General features: G+C 47.7%; 1 protein-coding gene across 1 annotated transcript in view; it reads right to left on the bottom strand.

The window, feature by feature from the left end:
• Positions 1 to 17623, bottom strand: part of LOC136157207 (basic proline-rich protein-like) — an 84974-nt gene extending 67351 nt beyond the window's left edge. Inside the window, exons 1-3 of the mRNA XM_065919199.1 lie at positions 15041 to 17623; positions 14805 to 14861; positions 14412 to 14717 (exon numbers count right to left, since the gene is read on the bottom strand). Of these exons, the coding sequence (XP_065775271.1) occupies positions 14412 to 14717; positions 14805 to 14861; positions 15041 to 17623 (2946 nt within the window). The remainder of the gene's footprint in view (positions 1 to 14411; positions 14718 to 14804; positions 14862 to 15040) is intronic.
• Between the last annotated feature and the right edge of the window lie 2235 nt (positions 17624 to 19858).

Raw genomic sequence — 19858 nt, forward strand, 5'->3', positions numbered from 1 at the left:
GAGTCAGGATTCGTGGTTCCCTCTGAGACTGGGTAATGCAGCGAGTTTAATATTTTCTCCCTCAAGCAGTGAGGTGATGGGTGGAATATTTAACTGCCCTCTCATATTATCAGCCCATCCACTGAGGACACAGCACCATCCTTTTAATGTGATTTCCCACTAAATGATGCATGTTGCCCAACATCTGGAGACTTGGATTCAAACCCAAGCCCGAGTTACAAATGCAAGTGGATTTAATTGCCTCTATTTAGCCCTTATCAGCAAACTCATTGAAGAGCTGACACAGCCTCTGGGCAGGGCTTCGGGGAAGGCTGAGGTGTCTCCAGGTGAGGACACAGGGGAGACTTGAGAACTGAGCTGAGGAGAGAGAAGAACTTGCTTGTGCATCAGGAGATGAATGCAGAGATGTTCACTGCTGGCATTTATCAGAGCTGGAAAAGGGACACAAGCTCATTTTCCATCAGCAGGGGGGCTGATAAATAAACTGCAGTTCATTCATGCAGGGAAATGAATGGCAGGTCTGCATGAGGTCTGCAGGTATAATAAGGATAAATTTCGATGACATAGTATTGAGCCAAAAAAATGGTCTACCATTTATCTATATTTTTAAAGAACAGGAAATGATATTGTATACCACTTCAGAATACATTATAAGGACATACATAGATATTGTGTGCATATATACATACATTTGTGTCTATTTGTGAGTATATAAATGTGTGTGTGTGTGTGCTCAGTTGCTCACTCATGTCTGACTCTTGGCAACCTTACGGACTGTAGCCTGCCAGGCTCCTTTGTCCATGGAATTTTCAGGCAAGAACACTGGAGCAGGTTGCCATTTCCTCCTCCAGGGGACCTTCCTGACCCAGGGATCGAACCCGTGTCTCCTGGGTCTCCCGTATTGTGGAGGATTCTTTACTGGTGCACTAGCAGGGAAGCCCCATATGTGTATGTGTGTGTGTATATAGATAGATAGACACGTAAGAGTCTAAAAATATGTATAGTAATCATTTCAGGGAAGAAGTAGAGGGAAGATATAAGAAATAAGGTTTAAGTCAAATTTGCGATTTATTTTCTTTAAAAGAGGAAGACAAAAAGAGTTAAAGAAAATATAAAAGTCTGTTAACTATGATTAAATCTTGGCAGTATGCGTAGTGTTGCAAAATTATTTTCTGAATGCCTAGCATGATTATTATTAAAACTTTATAGGAAAGAGCAGAAATTTGCAAGAGAATTTTGTGAATATTGGGAGACTGACAGTGACCATCATTTCAGAACTTCAGATAAGTGAACAATTTACTCACCAACTTAATAATAATTGCAGTCATAGCATGAAAGAATACCCTGTAAGCTATTGAATTTTACATCAGCCATAAAAATAATTTCTGGCCCAGCAGGGATTAGAAATTAGGAGTAATCATAAAGAAAAGCAGCTGGTGATTCTAAAATACCCCATCGCTCCTGTGTTTAGTCAGAAGGCCCTGTCAGAGGGAGATGTCCTTAAATTCAGAGTCTTTTTGACACCCCCCTTTTTTACTCCTGCTTCAAAGTCCTACTGGCAAATGCATTTGTAAATCTCGATGTTCCTCAGAATGGTCTGTACTCCTAGTATCTTAGTTAGTAAGGGCTGCCATAATAAAGTACTGCGAACTGGGTGGCTTAAACAACAGAAGTTTATTTTCATTAACTATTTCTTTTCAATTTTTTAAAAAGGCTTCTCTTAGGATGCGACTTTCATTTTCCTTTCATAGCGGTGATTCAAAATATCCCTCATAAATAAACCAGTAGTTATTTTAAATGACTCGTGATGTTCTGTGATGGTGAATTTTATGGGTCACTTTATCACGGGGTGCCCAGATATTTGGTCAAACACTATTCTGGTGTGTCTGTGAGGGTGTTTTGGCTGGAGATTAACATTTGAATTGATATGCTGAGTAAAGCCGATGGCCCTCGGCAATATGGATGGACCCCATCAATCTGTGAGCGGCCTGGATAGAACAGAAAAACAAAAGAGAATTCTCTCTCACTGTCTGACTCTCTAGAGCTGGCGCATCAGCCTTCTCTTGCCTTTGGACCCAGGCCGCAGAGCACACCGTCAGCTTCCATGGCTGCAAGCAAGGCCTCAGGACTTGAGCTGGAGCCGTCATCTGCTGCCCGGGGCCTCCAGCGTGTGGGCTCCCCAGCCTCCATAACTGTGAGTCACTTCCTTATGATGTAGATATTATGTATAATATTCCTCAGGATAGAGAGGTAAGATGCATCTCCTGTTGATTCTGTTTCTCCAGGAACTCAGACCTTCCATCCTGCAATATTATCATGAGAATAATTTCTAAAATGCTGTTGTCTTTGTTGCACATGACTTGTCGTTTATTTAAAAAACTAGGAAATGTAGAAAAGCAGAAGAAAAAATAAAAATTACCTATGTTTCCGCCTTCACAGAGCAATCAGACTGAACATTTTAGGGTGTGCCTGTCCAGTGGTTCCTTTCTATCATCTATTTGTCTGTAGCGTGTTGAATGGTGTCCCCACCAGATTCACGTCCACTGGAACCTCAGATGGGATCTTACTTGGACAGTCTTTGCAGAGGATTTTATTACTTAAGATGAGGTCGTTCTTGATGAAGATCAGCCCCAAGTTCCACGCATGAAGTCCTTAGAAGATGAGGAGAAGCCACGCAGAGAGGATGCTGTGTGAACACGGAGGCAGAGGCTGGACTGGGGCACCTACAGACCGAGGACCAACCACGGTTGCCAAGGCCACCACCAGAAACCAGAGCAGAAGCAAGAGATTCTTCCTCAGGGCTTCCAGAAGAAACCGGCACTGCCAACACCTGGCTTCATAATTCCGGCTTCCAGAAATTCGAGCCAATACATTTCTGTTGTTTTAAAGCCATCCAGTTTGCAGTAATTTATTATGGCCGTCGGGCTTCCCTGGGGGCTCAGTGGTGAAGAATCTGCCTGCAAAGCGGGAGACCCCAGTCAGTCCCTGGTCAGGAAGACCCCCTGGAGGAGGGCATGGCCACCCCCTCCAGTGTTCTTGCCTGGAGAATTCCATGGACAGAGGGGCCTGGCGGGCTACAGTCCATGGGGTTGCAAAGAGTCGGATACGACTAAGGCAACTGAACATGCGCACATTATGGCAGCTACAGGAAATTGTCCATACACATAGGCTTTAAAAATGAGAATTATATTATATAATTATATATATATAATTATTATATATATAATATATATTATGTAATATAATATATATAATATAAATATAATATAAATATATATAAATATAAATATAATATAAATAATATAATAATTATTATATTGTATATATAGTATATATATAATCTCAGGATTATATATATATCCTGAGATTATATTGTATAGGACTTCCCAGGTGGCAGAGTGGTAAAGAATCTGCCTGCCGATGCAGGAGCAGCAGGAGATGAGGATTTGATCCCTGGGTCGGGAAGATCCCCTGGAGGAGGAAATGGCAACCCACTGCAGTGTTCGTGCCTAGAGAATCCCATGGACAGAGGAGCCTGGCGAGATACAGCCATGGGGTCCAAGAGTCAAATGTGACTTAGGGTGTGCGTGCACATACACACACACTGTTTTGTAGCTTATTTATTTTAATTGAAATATTTGAATCATATTTGTATGTTATTTAATATTCTTCTGTAGTGTTATTTTTATATTTCATTTCTTTTATTGGTGTATGCTATTTTATTGATTAGTCTCCTATTATGCTTTTGAACTGCTAGGTTTTCCCCAGGTTTTCATTATTAAATATATTGTGCTCATGTATCTTCTCATGGCTAAATATTTGATTTAAATATTCATATATTTTCCTTAGAATAAAGTCTTAGGTGTTAGATTCTCGTAAGAACTAAGTAGGCAGAGACCTTGTCTGTCTTGTTCTCTGCCACTATCCATCAAATAGTTCTAGACATATAATAAGAAAATTGCCCATTTGTTTAGACCTACTGGGCAAAACAAAATTGAAAAGCTTTGTTCATTTTTACAGCTTTGGGAATATATTGCAAACTGTATATCAGATAATTTTTCAGGTGTCAGACTAAAGGAATAATGTTGTTCCTGGGTGAACTCATGCAGTCTGACTCCAGTGATTAGATTTGTTCTACCCTAAAGTCTCCTCTTATGCAATCATTACTTATGAGTCCAGAAGAAGTTTCATATACAAACTTCCTGATTTAGTTATTTTAGGCTATCCGTGATGCCATCAATTTTTGAAATTGTGTATTTTCTCCTCTGGCACAAACCATACCTCATACTGTTCAATTAACCCAAATTTAGAATGTAGGCCCAGGAGATGGAGATTACTCAACAATTTGGCACTTATTTTGATTTGAGTCATACTTATACTTTAGAAGTGATGATTATGGATCATGATTCAACGAATACTTCCGTATGTTATTAGAAATATTAGTAAGAAAGGCAAGGAAATGTGTAGTAATAAGGATGAATTCATCACCAACTATTGAAAACTATTTTCGATGATTTTCATTCTTTTTCCCAAAATAGCAGATGGCTTAATTCTTTCAACCAACTGCTAAGAAAAGAAATATTTGAATGATGAGGAGCATAAAGTTGTTTCCCCTTGTAAGACATGCAACAAAAAAGTCTTTCGTGCACATATAGATATGCCTATATAGATAGATGTGTGTGTGTGTGTATATATACACACACACACACATATATATATATATATATAAAATGATCAGATTAAAAAGAATAAAACCCAGTCAGCAAAGCCCAAGTCTGGACAAAATTATTGCATAAATTTTTAGTGGTTGATCTTGGAATATATCTATATATATGCCTTTCAGGTGGCGCTTGTGGTTAAGAACCCACCTGCCAATGCAGGAGATGCAAGAGACAGGAGTTCAATCCCTGGGTTGAGGAGGGCGTGGAAACCCACTCCAGTGTTCTGGCCTGGAGAATCCCATGGACAGAGGAGCCTGGCGAGCTGTAGTCAATAGGGTCACATAGCGTAGGACACTACTGAAACGACTTAGCATGCACACACACGTGCATATACATGTGCATATGTGTGTATGTATGTATATGACATTTAGCAATATACTCAGAATCAATTCTTACCACTTCACATGAAATATAGAAGCCATATGGGTCCCTGCATCCTCCCCGTTTTATGTTTTAGTTGTTTTATGTATGGAATTCACATACATTGAAAACTCTATCAGTGTTATAATTTTGTATTTCATCATTCAAACATGATTTAAAGAGCTTGAGAGGGAAAGAATAGTCATAGCAGACCACATTACTGTTTCTGTTTCTTTTTCTTCAAGAACACATTTTATTTTATTTTTTTCATTTGGCCATGCTGCTCAGCTTGAGGAATCTTAGTTCTCTGGCAGTGATGGCTCTGAGTCCCTTCACTGAACCACCAGGGAATTCCCACAAAAATACATTTTAAATAGATGTTAGAAGTTGCTGCTGCTGCTGCTACTGCTAAGCGCTTCAGTCGTGTCCGACTCTGTGCGACCCCATAGACAGCAGCCCACCAGGCTCCCTGTCCCTGGGATTCTCCAGGCAAGAACACTGGAGTGGGTTGCCATTTCCTTCTCCAGTACATGAAAGTGAAAAATGAAAGTGAAGTCGCTCAGTCGTGTCCGACTCTTAGCGACCCCATGGACTGCAGCCCACCAGGCTCCTCCGTCCATGGGATTTTCCAGGCAAGAGTACTGGAGTGGGGTGCCATTGCCTTCTCCATGTTAGAAGTTAGGGAGTGGTTAATAGAGGTACCCCTCAAATGATCTGGAACAAGCATTAAACGCTTGCATCACTGAGGGCTTTTCTGAAAAATGCAAGCAACAGAAATCTTCACTTATTTGTTTTAGCAGGGAAGGATTTGCTAGAAGATTTCGGGGAGCTCGCAGTTTCCCTGGAAGGGGCAAAAGACAAGCTCGGAGATTATGCAGCCACAAACAACGCCCCAAACTAGTCCTTTGGAGACAGATTTCATAGCTGTTTGGGTAGAGATGGTGTGTGCTCAGTCGCTCAAAAAGCGTCCGGCTCTTTTTGACCTGAAGGACTGTAGCCCCACTGGCTCCTCTGTCCATGGAATTTTCCAGGCAAGAATACTGAAGTGGGTTGCCATTTCCTTCTCCAGGGGATTTTGCTGATCTGGGGATCAAACCCACGTGTCCTGTGTCTCCTGCATTGGCAGGCAGGTTTTTTACCACTGAGCCACCTGGGAAGCCTTTGGGCAGGGATACATGGTTTATACACCACTGCAGCCCCAGGTGGCTGTTGGTGTTCAGTTGCTAAGCCTTGTCCAGCTCCTTGTGACCTCATGGACTGCAGCACGCCAGACTTCCCTGTCCTTCACTGTCTCCTGGAGCTTGCTCAAACTCATGTCGAGTCAGTGATGTCATCCAACCATCTCATCCTCTGTCTTCTCTTTCTCCTCTTGCCCTCAGTCTTTCCCAGCATCAGGGTCTTTTCCAATGAGTCGACTCTTCACATCAGGTGGCCAAAGTACTGGAGCTTCAGCTTCAGCATCAGTCCTTTCAATGGATAGTCAGGGTTGGTTTCTTTTAGGATTGACTGGTTTGATCTTTTTGCTGTCCAAGGGACTCTCAAGAGTTGCTGCTGCTAGAACCACTATCTGCTGGCCCCCAGAGAATGGATGTTACTAAGACTCTTTACCTTCCTTGCCTTCCTTCTCTTACTAGCACCTTCCTTATACCTCCTAATTTGATTCAAAGTCTGGAGTGGATGTGTCTAAGTCAGAGCTTAGAACATGTGTCCTGTGATGTCTTACTTGCAATAGCATCTAGGAAAGAAAGTATCCAGCATTTTTATCTTTATTTATTTATTTGTTTGTTTTTTTAATTATTTTTTTTATTAGTTGGAAGCTAATTACTTCACAGCATTTCAGTGGGTTTTGTCATACATTGACATGAATCAGCCATAGAGTTACACGTATTCCCCATCCCGATCCCCCCTCCCACCTCCCTCTCCACCCGACTCCTCTGGGTCCTCCCAGTGCACCAGGCCCGAGCACTTGTCTCATGCATCTCACCTGGGCTGGTGATCTGTTTCATCATAGACAATATACATGCTGTTCTTTCAAAACATCCCACCCTCACCTTTTAGTTTCTATTATAATGAAAAGAAAGCTCTGAATCATAAGGTAGAAATATTCCCCAAACAGAGAAATGAAAGCAAAAAAAAAAAAAGACAAATTCCAATAGATTTCAGTTTTGAGTCAGGTATTTTATTCCTTAGTGTATGTGGTATTGGTAGAATGAGAGTTTCTTTTCTGTTTTTAATTGGAGGATAGTTGCTTTACAAACTTTTGTTAGTTTCTGCCATATGTCGACATGAATCAGCCACGGGTACACATACGTCCCTCCCTCTGCAGGTTTTTCCCAGTGTAGGGTTCTGTGGGATGGTCTGTTTCTCAGTGAGTCTGTTACGGTTCACGGAGACAATGACTGTCAGACATTCATTGCAGAGTCTTGCACAGAATAGGTAATTACATGTTATTGTTAAAAACAGTCTAGTGGTGTCGTAATTGTTGTTATTGAATGAGAAGTCCTATTAGCAGGAAAAGAAGGGCAAGAATAACTAACCGTTTGGTTTTGAACCCATTGAGCTTGAGGTATCAGAAAATACAGAGGTCAAAGAATATTGCAAGATGATGGTGGCTGTAGGGGTCAGAATCTTCAGAAAGCTCAAGACTAGAGATATTCCATTAATTCTCCACTTTGTGCTAGTAGATAAATATAAGGCTGAAGCTGCTGTGGAATTAAACCATTCATTAAATTTTTCCTTTTGTCCGAAAGGACCACATCAACAACCAAAGAACCCCTTTACCTCCTTGATTGAAATTAAAATCCAATATAAGAGGGGAATGAAGATGATGCATATTTTATGCCTTGGCCTCTCTGCCAGTGATTAATATTTTTTTATGCCCTGGGGGTTAAGCAGAAACCATTATTTTAGAGGCATTAGCACAGAAGAAATAAACCCTCAAAGCTGTAATAGATTGGCTATGCACATTCATAGGCTCTACTGTTTTCCTAGTGATTACCACAATTTATATGTGTGTAATATATATCACATTTTGTGTTATATCATGTATTAAAATATATTTACATTATAGGCATTGTATTCTGTATTTATCTTCAGTCAGTTCAGTTGCTCAGGCGTGTCTGACTCTCTGCAACCCCACGGACTGCAGCACGCCAGGCTTCCCTGTCCATCACCAACCCCCAGAGCTTGCTCAAACTCACATCCATCGAGTAGGTGACGCCACTCGATGTGGTATTTATCTTAATATGTTAATATAACTGATGGATAATGAACATTCTTATATAAACAATTATCAACAAAAATTAATATTTGTGTATATGTGCATTAGTTGCTCAGTCATGTCTGACTCTTTGTGACCCCATGGACTGCAGCCCGCCAGGCTCCTCTGTCCATGGAGCTCTCCAGGCTAGGATACTGGAGTGGGTAGTCACTCTCCTCTAGGGGATCTACCTAACCCAGGGATCAAACCTGGGTCTCCTGCACTGTAGGTGGACTCTTTACTCTCTGAACCACCAAGAAAGCCCAAATCAATATTTAATTATTATAAATTATTTATAGTATAAATAAAAGTATATGTTTGCCTTAGATTTATGGCAGGTTATTTACTGTCTTTCCTTTGGAAATGATGTAAAATTTTCATACCTACTATTCATAAAAGGTGGTAATTTAAAAAGAAATATCAAATGCACAATGTTACAGGTAGTTTGGAAATATGACAAAAGTTGCAATAGAGATAAATACAAAATATAGGAATGTATGAATAGAGCAAAAAGCTGTGAAGACAGTGTTCATGGGGCTGACATTTGGGGAAACTGAGCTGTATGATAAAGTAGAGGTCCTTTATTTTTAGCCCTTGGTTGTATCCCTAAATTCACTGTGGCCAAGATAATCCCCACCTTCTCCCTTGGTCATAGAACCCATTCTTCCCTCCACCAAATATCCAAGCCCATTAGGGGAAGCTGGGGAGTGAAGCTTGATTGGTCCAAACACGTTGTAGTGGGATGATCTCACTCCTTTTGCTGAGTGACTTGGTTTAGCATATCACCCCACCCCGTAGTATGTAACCCCATTCAGGCTTTCCAAGTGCCTCAGGGGTAAAGAATGTACTTGCCAACTCAGGATACGTGGATTTGATCCTGAGTTGGGAAGATCCTCTGGAGGAGGAGATGGGCAACTCACTCCAGTATTCTTGCATGAGAAATTCCATGGACAGAAGAGCCTGGCTGGCTGCAGAGGTGGACACGACAGAGTGACTGAACATGCATACACATGACCAAATTCTACCCAACAGACACAAGAGTTAGTCTGCTTGGATGATGCTTGTCAATTTAGAGAAGCTCTCTCATTTTCCTCCAGGTATAGCTATGAAAGGAAGAAATGCCGTAAACTGTGCAGCCATCTCAAGACCTGGAACTCTAAAGTCTGAGGACCAATATCCTGAGGGTGGTAATACTGAAATAAGGTAAGAGACAGTCTCTAAAGACAGTTTTGGAACTAGCAAAACCATCCCTGTAACCATCCCTGTAGCTGCCCTCCCTCCAGACTTCTTGTTCAGTGAAATAATAAATTCCCTACTGAGTCTGCCCCTTATGTATTGAATAGCCGAAAGCATCCCCGAGATTCACTCACCTCCCACCTCTTCTTGCTGGTGTACTTTCCAAGAGCTTGTCTGGCTGCTCTGCCTCTGGCCCTTCAGCTTGTTTCTGACTTCCGAGCCTTTTCTCACAAGGCTTCCTCTTTCTGGGGGGCCACCCTCCTTCCTCCTGACGAGGCTCCTTGGAAACTGAGCTCTGCATGACAGACTGAGCTCATCCCGAGTGAAGGAAGTCAGAAAGTGACAAGCAAATACTGTTATATTAGCCACATACACGCATCTGCAGAAACGGCACTGATGAGCCCGTTTGCAGGGCAGGAACAGAGACGCAGAGGTACGCAGGGGCGTGTGGGTGGGCGTGGGGGAGGGAGGGGGTGAGGGGAACCGAGAGAGAACAGTGACATGCACACGCGTGTGCCAGTAGAGCACACGCGTGAAGCTGCAGCGTATCACGGGAGCTCAGCTCAGAGCTCTGTGATGACCTGCAGAGCTGTGGCGGGCTGAGGGCCGAGAGGGAGGCTCCCGACGGAGGGGATGTAAGTGTACCTGTGGCTGATCCACAGGGTTTACAGCAGGAGCTAACACACCATTACAGAGCAGTTATGCGCTAACTGTTAAAGAAGAGAACTCAGGCGTTACCTTGAGAGCCTTTCGTGGGGGCCGGGGTGCTCTGAGCACCCAGTGCTCCCCTCTCCTCGCCACGCTGGCTGTGACTTTCTGCTCATGCGCCTCTGCCTCTCCCTGGCTCCTCTCCACGGTGATGGGAATGATGTTCTATTTTAGCTTGGTGTCCCAAGACTCCCATCACAATGGACACAGCAGAGTATGAGATATGTTTGGCCAGAACACTTCTTCCTAGAGCAGTAGTGAGCAGCACAGCGTGTGAGGTGGGCTCAGTCTTGTCCGACTCTTTGCCGCCCCATGGACTGTGGGCCACCAGACTCCTCTGTCCATGGGATTCTCCAGGCAAGAATACTGGAGTGGGCTGCCATTTCCTTCTCCAGGGGATCTTCCCAACCCAGGGATCGAACTCGCATTTCTTGGGACTCCTGCATTGGCAGTTGAACCCTTTAGCACCTGGAAAGCCCTGGCGAATAGCACTGAGAACTTGATATTTGGAGGCTGTGGTCCAAACCTGAGTCCACTGTTCATGTGATATTGAAAAAGACACCGCAGGACGCAGTTCCGTTATGGGGAAAATGGATGCCACAGTGGTACGTACCGTGTATGTATTTAAATGATATAATGATGCTCATCAATTGCCTTGTTGATAATAAATTCTGTCATAATTCATTAGCTTTCCCCCGGGTGCTTACATATATGCTCAGAGATATGATAAACAGGTCTGTACTTTTATATTTCTACTTATCTCTGTATCTAGCTCTTGGTAAAAAGAACTAGAGTCCCACAGCCCAGTGACATTGCATTTTAGAGCTTGAATCTCTTCTCAGTACTGCCTGCTATACTTGAGAAATATACCTTGTCTAATACCTAGGTCACAAATGCATATTTGTGTGTTTAAAATAAAGAACAAATGTTTGTGATGGTGGATGCATAATTTAACCTTTTCATCATTTGATATGAAGTCTAAATTAATCTAAGAGCACAGTTTCAACATGAGGTGAAATTTTTGACCTTTAATGATGCTTCGGTATCTTGACATTCTTACCTTGTGCTAATTTTAAGTGACTCTTTGATATATGTTAACAAATGTTTACTGAAGCAGAGTTTGAAAGGGCAAAAGGGGGAAGGAAGGAAGGGAGGACAATAAGGGAAGAGAGGAAAAAGTCTGAATCTTCATCAGTAAATGAAAAGATCTCTGAATAAACTGTAAGATAGCTTTACATGGATTTAGCAAGTATTTACAAGAATTACGTCTTAATACATCTCTATAGTTTCACCTGAAGGTGTGTCCATGATATAGTAAAATATGAGTGCAAATTGCAGAGCTGTATCCTGGGAAAGATTGAAGGCAAAAGGAGAGGAGGGTGGCAGAGGATGAAATGGTTAGATAGCATCACTGACTCAGAGGACTTGAATTTGAGCGAATTCCGGGAGATGGTGAAGGACAGGGAAGCCTGGCGTGCTGCAGTCCATGGGACTGCAGAGATTCAGACACAACTTAGCGGCTGAACAGCAACAACATGTATGAGATATGCGAAAATATTTGCTTTTATTTGTAGAAGCTGAAAAAAATGTGTGGAAAGAGAGACACCAAACTGTGTGATAACATTGGTTACCTCAAAGAGGAGGGAGACAGGTGGATGCATTTAATATTTTTACCCATGTCTCTGCTTTTTTATTTGTTGCAGTCAAAATTACTGAGATATAATTTACCCTAAAACTCAACCATCAAAGTGTACAACGAAAAAGTATTTAGTAAATTTCCCAAAGTGTGCCACTATCTTTATAAGGCATTTCTAAGCCATTTCATCATTCACCAAAAAACCTAGGGTTCAATTACAATTAATCCTCATTCCTTACCCTCAGCCCCAAGCAACCACTCGTCTAATTTCTGTCTCTACAGATTTGCCTTTTCTGGATATTTCTTATGAGTGAAATCATACAATATGTGGTCCTTTGCATCTGGTTTCTGTCACTTAGCATGTTTTAGGGGTTTATCCACATTGATGAACCACCTATCAGTTCTTCATTCTTTTTTATGGCCAGAGTATTCCACTGTCTGAACCCTGGTACATTCTGTTTGTCCATTCACTAATTAACAGACATTTGGGTAGGATTGCCAGATTAAATACAGAATGCCCAATTTAATTTGCTCCAAATCATGTGGGATATACTTATGCTAGAAAAAAATGTGTCATTGTTTATCTGAAATGTGAATGTAACCAAACATCTCGTGTTTTTATTGACTAAATGAAGCAACTTTACATTTGAAGTTTCCACTTCTTGGCTCCCATGAATAAATGCTGCTGTGAACATTTTCACGCAAGTGTCTCTGTGGATGTGTGTGCATTTTTGTAATTTGGAAGAAAGAAAAACTTTACCAATTAAGTAAAGCCTCCCTTTCTGAATGGATTCCAGGAGCACCAGCAATTTGAAAGTCAGTGAAATAACTTAAGCTATTGTTAACAAATCTGTTGCAGAGAAAGGCACATAAATATTGGGCTCTGCTTTAATTACATGTCAACATCTCCTCCTATGGCAACTCTGGGCTGCCTTGGTTTATTTTATTACTTGCTGGATTGCCTATGGTTATTTAAGAGGCTCATAAAACTTGGATACCAGACCTGCTTGACGTCTAAATAATCTAAGTCCAGCTCATTAAAAGCTGAGATCAACAGCTTGCTGAATACTGTCACACAGGCGTTGTGTTTTCCATTTAGGAACATTCTGGCTCGCGGAGAGAATGAGGTTGCCATCGCTGTCTTGCTACCACATCCCACCTCCTACTTTTGCCCTTCCTGTCTCCGGCCGGAAACACTCTTGCCCTGACAGCTGCATGACTCACCCGTTAATTTCATCCAGTTCTCTGCTCAAATATCCCTCATCAGACAGCCTTCCACAACCACCCACTCAGGGCTGCCCAGAACCTGGCCCGGTCACATCTTTATAAATAGGTTTGATAGATTTAGCAGATGGAAACACAGGATGCCTAGCAAACTTTCCATTTCAGATAAAGAAAAAACTCCCTTTTCAGTCAAAGCAAGTCCCATCATATTTGGGGCATTCCCCGATGGCTCAGTGGGTAAAGAATCTGCCTGCAACGCAGGAGGCACAGGTTTGATTCCTGGGTCTGATCCCTGGGTCAGGAAAATCCCCTGGAGGAGGGCATGGCAACCCACTCCAGTTTTCTTGCCATGGAGAATCCCATGGACTGAGGATCCTGGCAGGTTACAGTCCAAAGGGTCACAAAGGGTTGGACATGACTGAGCGACTTTGCATTCATGCGTGCTGAATATAGAGTTATGTGTGGTTTATCTGACATAAAGCCATTTAACTGGGCACCCTGAATTTTGACAACCCTCCTCACAAGCCTTCATACAACCAGACATTATATAAGGTATGTATCTGCTTATTTAATTTATTATTGCCATCATCCTGAGAACGTGGCTGTATTTGCTTCATACACACATACATACATTCCTACATACATAATGTGTTGTCATAACACAGTACTGCAAACGGGGGTTGAAAAAGCAGAAACTTATTCCCCCACAGTTCTGGAGGCCGGAAGTCTGACGTGAAGATGCCCACAGGGCCGTGGTCTGTCCTCAGACTCCAGAGCACCTTCCCTGGGACCGTCCAGCTCCTGGCGGCTCTCGGCAGCGCTCCTGGCTTGCGGCCCTAACAGCCCAGCCTCTGCCTCTGCCTTCTCGTGACCTTCATCCCTGTTCATCTGTGCATCATTTTCTTGTCTGCCTCTTTTAAGGACACCGGTCACTGCACTTGGCACTCAGCCTGGTCCAGGACGATCTCATCGTGAGATCTTTAATTACATCCACCAAGACCCTTTCCTCAAATAGGGTCCCATTTACAGGTTTTCAGGGCAGGTCTTTAAGTGGAGAGGGGGGGACCCTGTTCAACCACTACAGTGGCATATAGAAGTTTGACACATGTATTGGGTTGACCAAAAAGCTCATTCATGTTTTTTCATGAAATGGTAGGAAAAATGCAAACGAAGTTTTTGGCCAACCCAGTGTGTTGGATGAATGCGGGGTGGGCATTTGGGGCGAGGGCTCTATCCCACAGACATCTCTGCAGAACCTAGTGCTTACTGAGGTCAGGAGGGAGCTGGGTGCGCGCGCGTTTTCAGGTCCCCGAGGGCCACCCCGTCGAGATGCTGGGAACTCGGCGGTGGGGTTTGGGGTGGGGCTGTGGGCGCCCAGGGCCTCTAGCCGGCAGCTGAGGCGTCCGAGCCGCTGCACAAGGCCGGGCAGAAGGCGCCAGGCGGCGGGCGGAGGATGGCGCTCCACGGGGCTCCACCGCGCGCGGGACCGCGGGCAGCGGGGAACCTGCCCAGGTCCCGTCCCCGCAGCCGCGAGCGGGAGCGCCGGGGGCCGGCCTGTCGGGGGCCTTACCTCCTGGTGCGGAACAGGGAGCCCAGATCGGAGCCTCCTGCCTGCTCTTACGGACTGGAGACCAGATGGAATTGGAAGGCGCCGGGTTACCGGGCAGCGGCGACGCCGGAGCCGAAACCGCGGCTGGGCTTCGCCGACAGACCCGCGCTACGCGGGGAGCGCGGCGGGGCGCTGGCGGGCACTTGCTTCGTCTTTTTGTTTTGCGTTTTTTTTTCCGTTTTAGTTACTTTTATAAAAGCATTTGTGTATGTGTTTATTAGGTTAGTTGCTTTTGGCTGTGCTGAGTCTTCCTGCTTCACTGCGACTGCGCTTTTCTCTAGTTGTACCGAGGGGGGGCCGCTGTCGTGGTGCTCGGGCGCCTCTTGCGGGGCGTCTCTTGCGGGGGCGCCTCTTGCGGGGCTCCTCTTGCGGGGCGTCTCTTGCGGGGGCGTCTCTTGCGGGGCCTCCTCTTGCGGGGCGCCTCTTGCGGGGCGCCTCTTGCGGGGCGTCTCTTGCGGGCCTCCTCTTGCGGGGCGTCTCTTGCGGACCTCCCCTTGCGGGGCCTCATCTTGCGGGGCCTCCTCTTGCGGGGCCTCCTCTTGCGGGCCTCCTCTTGCGGGGCCGCCTCTTGCGGGGCGCCTCTTGCGGGGCGTCTCTTGCGGGCCTCCTCTTGCGGGGGCTCCTCTTGCGGGGCGTCTCTTGCGGGGCGCCTCTTGCGGGGGCGTCTCTTGCGGGGCCTCCTCTTGCCGGCCTCCTCTTGCGGGGCGTCTCTTGCGGGGCGTCTCTTGCGGGGCGCCTCTTGCGGGGCGTCTCTTGCGGGCCTCCTCTTGCGGACCTCCCCTTGCGGGGCCTCCTCTTGCGGGGCGCCTCTTGCGGGGGCGTCTCTTGCGGGGCCTCCTCTTGCGGGGCCTCCTCTTGCGGGGCGCCTCTTGTGGGGCGTCTCTTGCGGGGCCTCCTCTTGCGGGGCCTCCCCTTGCGGGCCTCCTCTTGCGGGGTGCCTCTTGCGGGGCGTCTCTTGCGGGCCTCCTCCTGCGGGGCGTCTCTTGCGGGGCCTCCTCTTGCGGGCCTCCTCTTGCGGGGCGTCTCTTGCGGACCTCCCCTTGCGGGGCCTCCTTGTGCGGGGCGTCTCTTGCGGGGCCTCCTCTTGCGGGGCCTCCTCTTGCGGGGTGTCTCTTGCGGGGTGCCTCTTGCGGGGGCGTCTCTTGCGGGGCCTCCTCTTTCCGGCCTCCTCTTGCGGGGCGTCTCTTGCGGGGCGTCTCTTGCGGGCCTCCTCTTGCGGACCTCCCCTTGCGGGGCCTCCTCTTGCGGGGCGTCTCTTGCGGGCCTCCTCTTGCGGGGGCTCCTCTTGCGGGGCGTCTCTTGCGGGGCGCCTCTTGCGGGGGCGTCTCTTGCAGGGCCTCCTCTTGCGGGCCTCCTCTTGCAGGGCGTCTCTTGCGGGGCTCCTCTTGCGGGGCACCTCTTGCGGGGCGCCTCTTGCGGGGGCGTCTGTTGCGGGGCGTCTCTTGCGGGGCCTCCTCTTGCGGGGGCTCCTCTTGCGGGGGCGTCTCTTGCGGGGCCTCCTCTTGCGGGCCTCCTCTTGCGGGGTGCCTCTTGCGGGGCGTCTCTTGCGGGCCTCCTCTTGCGGGGCGCCTCTTGCGGGGCGTCTCTTGCGGGACGTCTCTTGCGGGGCCTCCTCTTGCGGGGGCTCCTCTTGCGGGGCGCCTCTTGCGGGGGCTCCTCTTGTGGGGCGTCTCTTGCGGGGGCTCCTCTTGCGGGGGCTCCTCTTGCGGGGGTTCCTCTTGCGGGGCGTCTCTTGCGGGGCACCTCTTGCGGGGCCTCCTCTTGCGGGGGCACCTCTTGCGGGGGCTCCTCTTGCGGGGCCTCCTCTTGCGGGGCTCCTCTTGCGGGGGCTCCTCTTGCGGGGCTCCTCTTGCGGGGCGCCTCTTGCGGGGGCTCCTCTTGCGGGGCTCCTCTTGCGGGGCGTCTCTTGCGGGCCTCCTCTTGCGGGCCTCCTCTTGCGGGGCGCCTCTTGCGGGGCGCCTCTTGCGGGACGTCTCTTGCGGGGCCTCCTCTTGCGGGGGCTCCTCTTGCGGGGCGCCTCTTGCGGGGGCTCCTCTTGTGGGGCGTCTCTTGCGGGGGCTCCTCTTGCGGGGGCTCCTCTTGCGGGGGTTCCTCTTGCGGGGTGTCTCTTGCGGGGCATCTCTTGCGGGGTGCCTCTTGCGGGGCCTCCTCTTGCGGGGGCACCTCTTGCGGGGGCTCCTCTTGCGGGGCCTCCTCTTGCGGGGCTCCTCTTGCGGGGCTCCTCTTGCGGGGGCTCCTCTTGCGGGGCTCCTCTTGCGGGGCGCCTCTTGCGGGGGCTCCTCTTGCGGGGCTCCTCTTGCGGGGCGTCTCTTGCGGGCCTCCTCTTGCGGGCCTCCTCTTGCGGGCCTCCTCTTGCGGGGTGCCTCATGTGGGGCGTCTCTTGCGGGACTCCTCTTGCGGGCCTCCTCTTGCGGGGCTCCTCTTGCGGGGCGCCTCTTGCGGGGCGTCTCTTGCGGGCCTCCTCTTGCGGGGCGCCTCTTGCGGGGCCTCCTCTTGCGGGGCGCCTCTTGCGGGGCCTCCTCTTGCGGGGCGCCTCTTGCGGGGGCTCCTCTTGCGGGGCTCCTCTTGCGGGGCGTCTCTTGCGGGCCTCCTCTTGCGGGCCTCCTCTTGCGGGGTGCCTCATGTGGGGCGTCTCTTGCGGGACTCCTCTTGCGGGCCTCCTCTTGCGGGGCTCCTCTTGCGGGGCGCCTCTTGCGGGGCGTCTCTTGCGGGCCTCCTCTTGCGGGGCGCCTCTTGCGGGGCCTCCTCTTGCGGGGCGCCTCTTGCGGGGCCTCCTCTTGCGGGGCGTCTCGCTGCGGGGCGTCTCCCTGCGGGGGCGTCTCGCTGCGCGGGCTTCTTTTGCCGCAGAGTAGGGGCCCTAGGGCGCACATGCTCAGGAGTTGTGACGCAGACTCAGTAATCGGGCACACGGAATTAGTTGCTCCCTTGCATGTGGGATCTTCCTAGACCAGGGATCAAAGCCCTGTCTCCTGCATTGGGAGGCAGGTTCCCTGAGCCGCCAGGGAAGCCCTTAAGGTTGCGTTTTAAGAGTTCTTTGTATATTTTGGATTAACAGTTCTTTATCAGGCGTGTCTTTTGCAAATGTTTTCTCCAAGAATGTGACTTATCTTCTTGTTCTCTTGACGTTATCTTTCACAGAATAGAAGTTTTTAATTTTAATGACATCCAACTTAGCAATTCTTTAAAAAAAATTAATTCATTTATTTGAGTCCGTAAGGTCTTAGTTGCCCTGCAGCATCTGGGATCTTAGTCCCCAGACCAGGGATTGAACCTATGTCCTCTGCTTCGAAATGTGGATTCTTGAACCCTGAACCACCAGGAATTTGTTCAGAATTATTTTGGTATTTCTCCCAGGGAATTGCTCTTGGGGGAGCGAGGGAGCTTTGCAGGAAAAGTAGAATTGTTAATGTGAAGAAGGCGATACAGATCTAGTGAGATTGGGCTCCTAATTCTGATGTTGTTTCTAAGGAGCTGGCTGGCTCCTGTTGGTCTCTTTCCTCATCTTTGACATGTGACCAACAATCTTTATGCCATAGGGCTGTTGTGAAGATTGGAAATACGCATGAACGCGTGTGAAGCCCCCAGGTCCGGGGCTGATAGAGACGGGCCGCAGCGCATGGTGGTGTTCTCAGACTCACGCCTGCCAGAGAGGCTAGCCAGAGGCGCCTACAGTGACGTGAGCACCAGCCCTCCGTCAGCTCTGTGCGGCGCTGGCCCCGGGAGTGAGCGGGGACAGCCCTGCTCTCTAGAGCTCTCCTGGCAGTGGTTCTGTGCGTTGTTTCAGTTGCTAATTCTGATTCTTTGTAGCCCACCAGGCTCCTCTGTCCATGGGATTCTCCAGGCAAGAAGACTGGAGTGGGTTACCTTTTCCTTCTCCAGGGGATCTTCTGGGCCCAGGGATTGAACCTGTGTCTCCTGCATTGGCAGGCAGGTTCTTTACCACTGAGCTGCCAGGGAAGCAGATTGACAGAGGTGGGGGAAAACAATGAAACAAGTGTGCAAGTAAATAAATAGCAGAAGTTCAGGCAGTGATGAGTCAGAGGGAGGGAAAGTGAAGCAGCTTAAAAGGGATAGAGTGGACCTGGGGCCAGCCTCGGGGGTGTGCCTCTGGATACAAGGTTAGGAGCTGAGGGAAGAAGACCTCTTGAAGGAGATGACTTTGGAGGAGAGACCTCGTGTGTGATTGGAAGACCCACTGAACTACCTGGAGATACAGTTCCTCTGAGCACAGGTAACCAGAGTGAAGATCTTACAGTGGAAACAAGTTTGGGAAATTCTAGGGACATCTCATTTCTAATTGTAGGTTGAATATTGGCAGCAAAATATGCTCATTCATAGAAGGGATTGATTTAATGAATGCCCCTTGGGTCCCTACAATTACACGGAGCCATGCTGAGGGAGGAGATAAAAAACAAACCCGTAATTGCCACGTTCAAAGGAGCCGGCAATGTAATTGAGGAAACAAGTGTGTATAAAGGAGTGATCTGCAAAGAGCGGAATAAAGTATTTATTAATGCCAGGATTTCAAATACCAATGTTGGCTTCATGGAGTGAAAAAGTCCCTCATAAATCCTTTGCTGGGATGGGGTTGATGAGATAACTTCCTCCAGGGTGTGGGGTGTACAGATTGGATGGAGAAGAACTCAGGCCTCTCAACACATCTTTAGGAGGGGGATGGAAGGGGACAAAAGATGAATGTGTTCCAAACATGTGAACATGTGCAACCCAGAAATCAGCAGAAGTCACTGTTCTTGCAGATTCGGCAAAGGCCGGCTCCAGGACAGCACATGGCCAACCTGTGTTCTGGGGGAGGCTTCTCCGCTCACAGCAGTATTCCTGTAAATCATGGGTCTTATGTCCCATGTTCACCGGCATTTACATTTGACTCTTTTTTCTACTAGAGGTCCCAGCAGGACCTGCGTTTATTCAGTTTCTATAACCGTCGGCATTATTATTTATTTTTTATAAATAGCTTCAATAATCATTAAGCTTTAGCATCTGTTTTAAAAAAATACTTATTCACGTTTGGCTGTGCAGGGTCTTCGTCTCTGCTCAGGTTTTCCCCTGGTTGCGGGGGGCAGGGGCTGCTCCCCAGTTGGGGTGTG

This window comes from Muntiacus reevesi, chromosome 2, assembly GCF_963930625.1.
Source record: "Muntiacus reevesi chromosome 2, mMunRee1.1, whole genome shotgun sequence".
Lineage (NCBI taxonomy): Eukaryota > Metazoa > Chordata > Mammalia > Artiodactyla > Cervidae > Muntiacus > Muntiacus reevesi.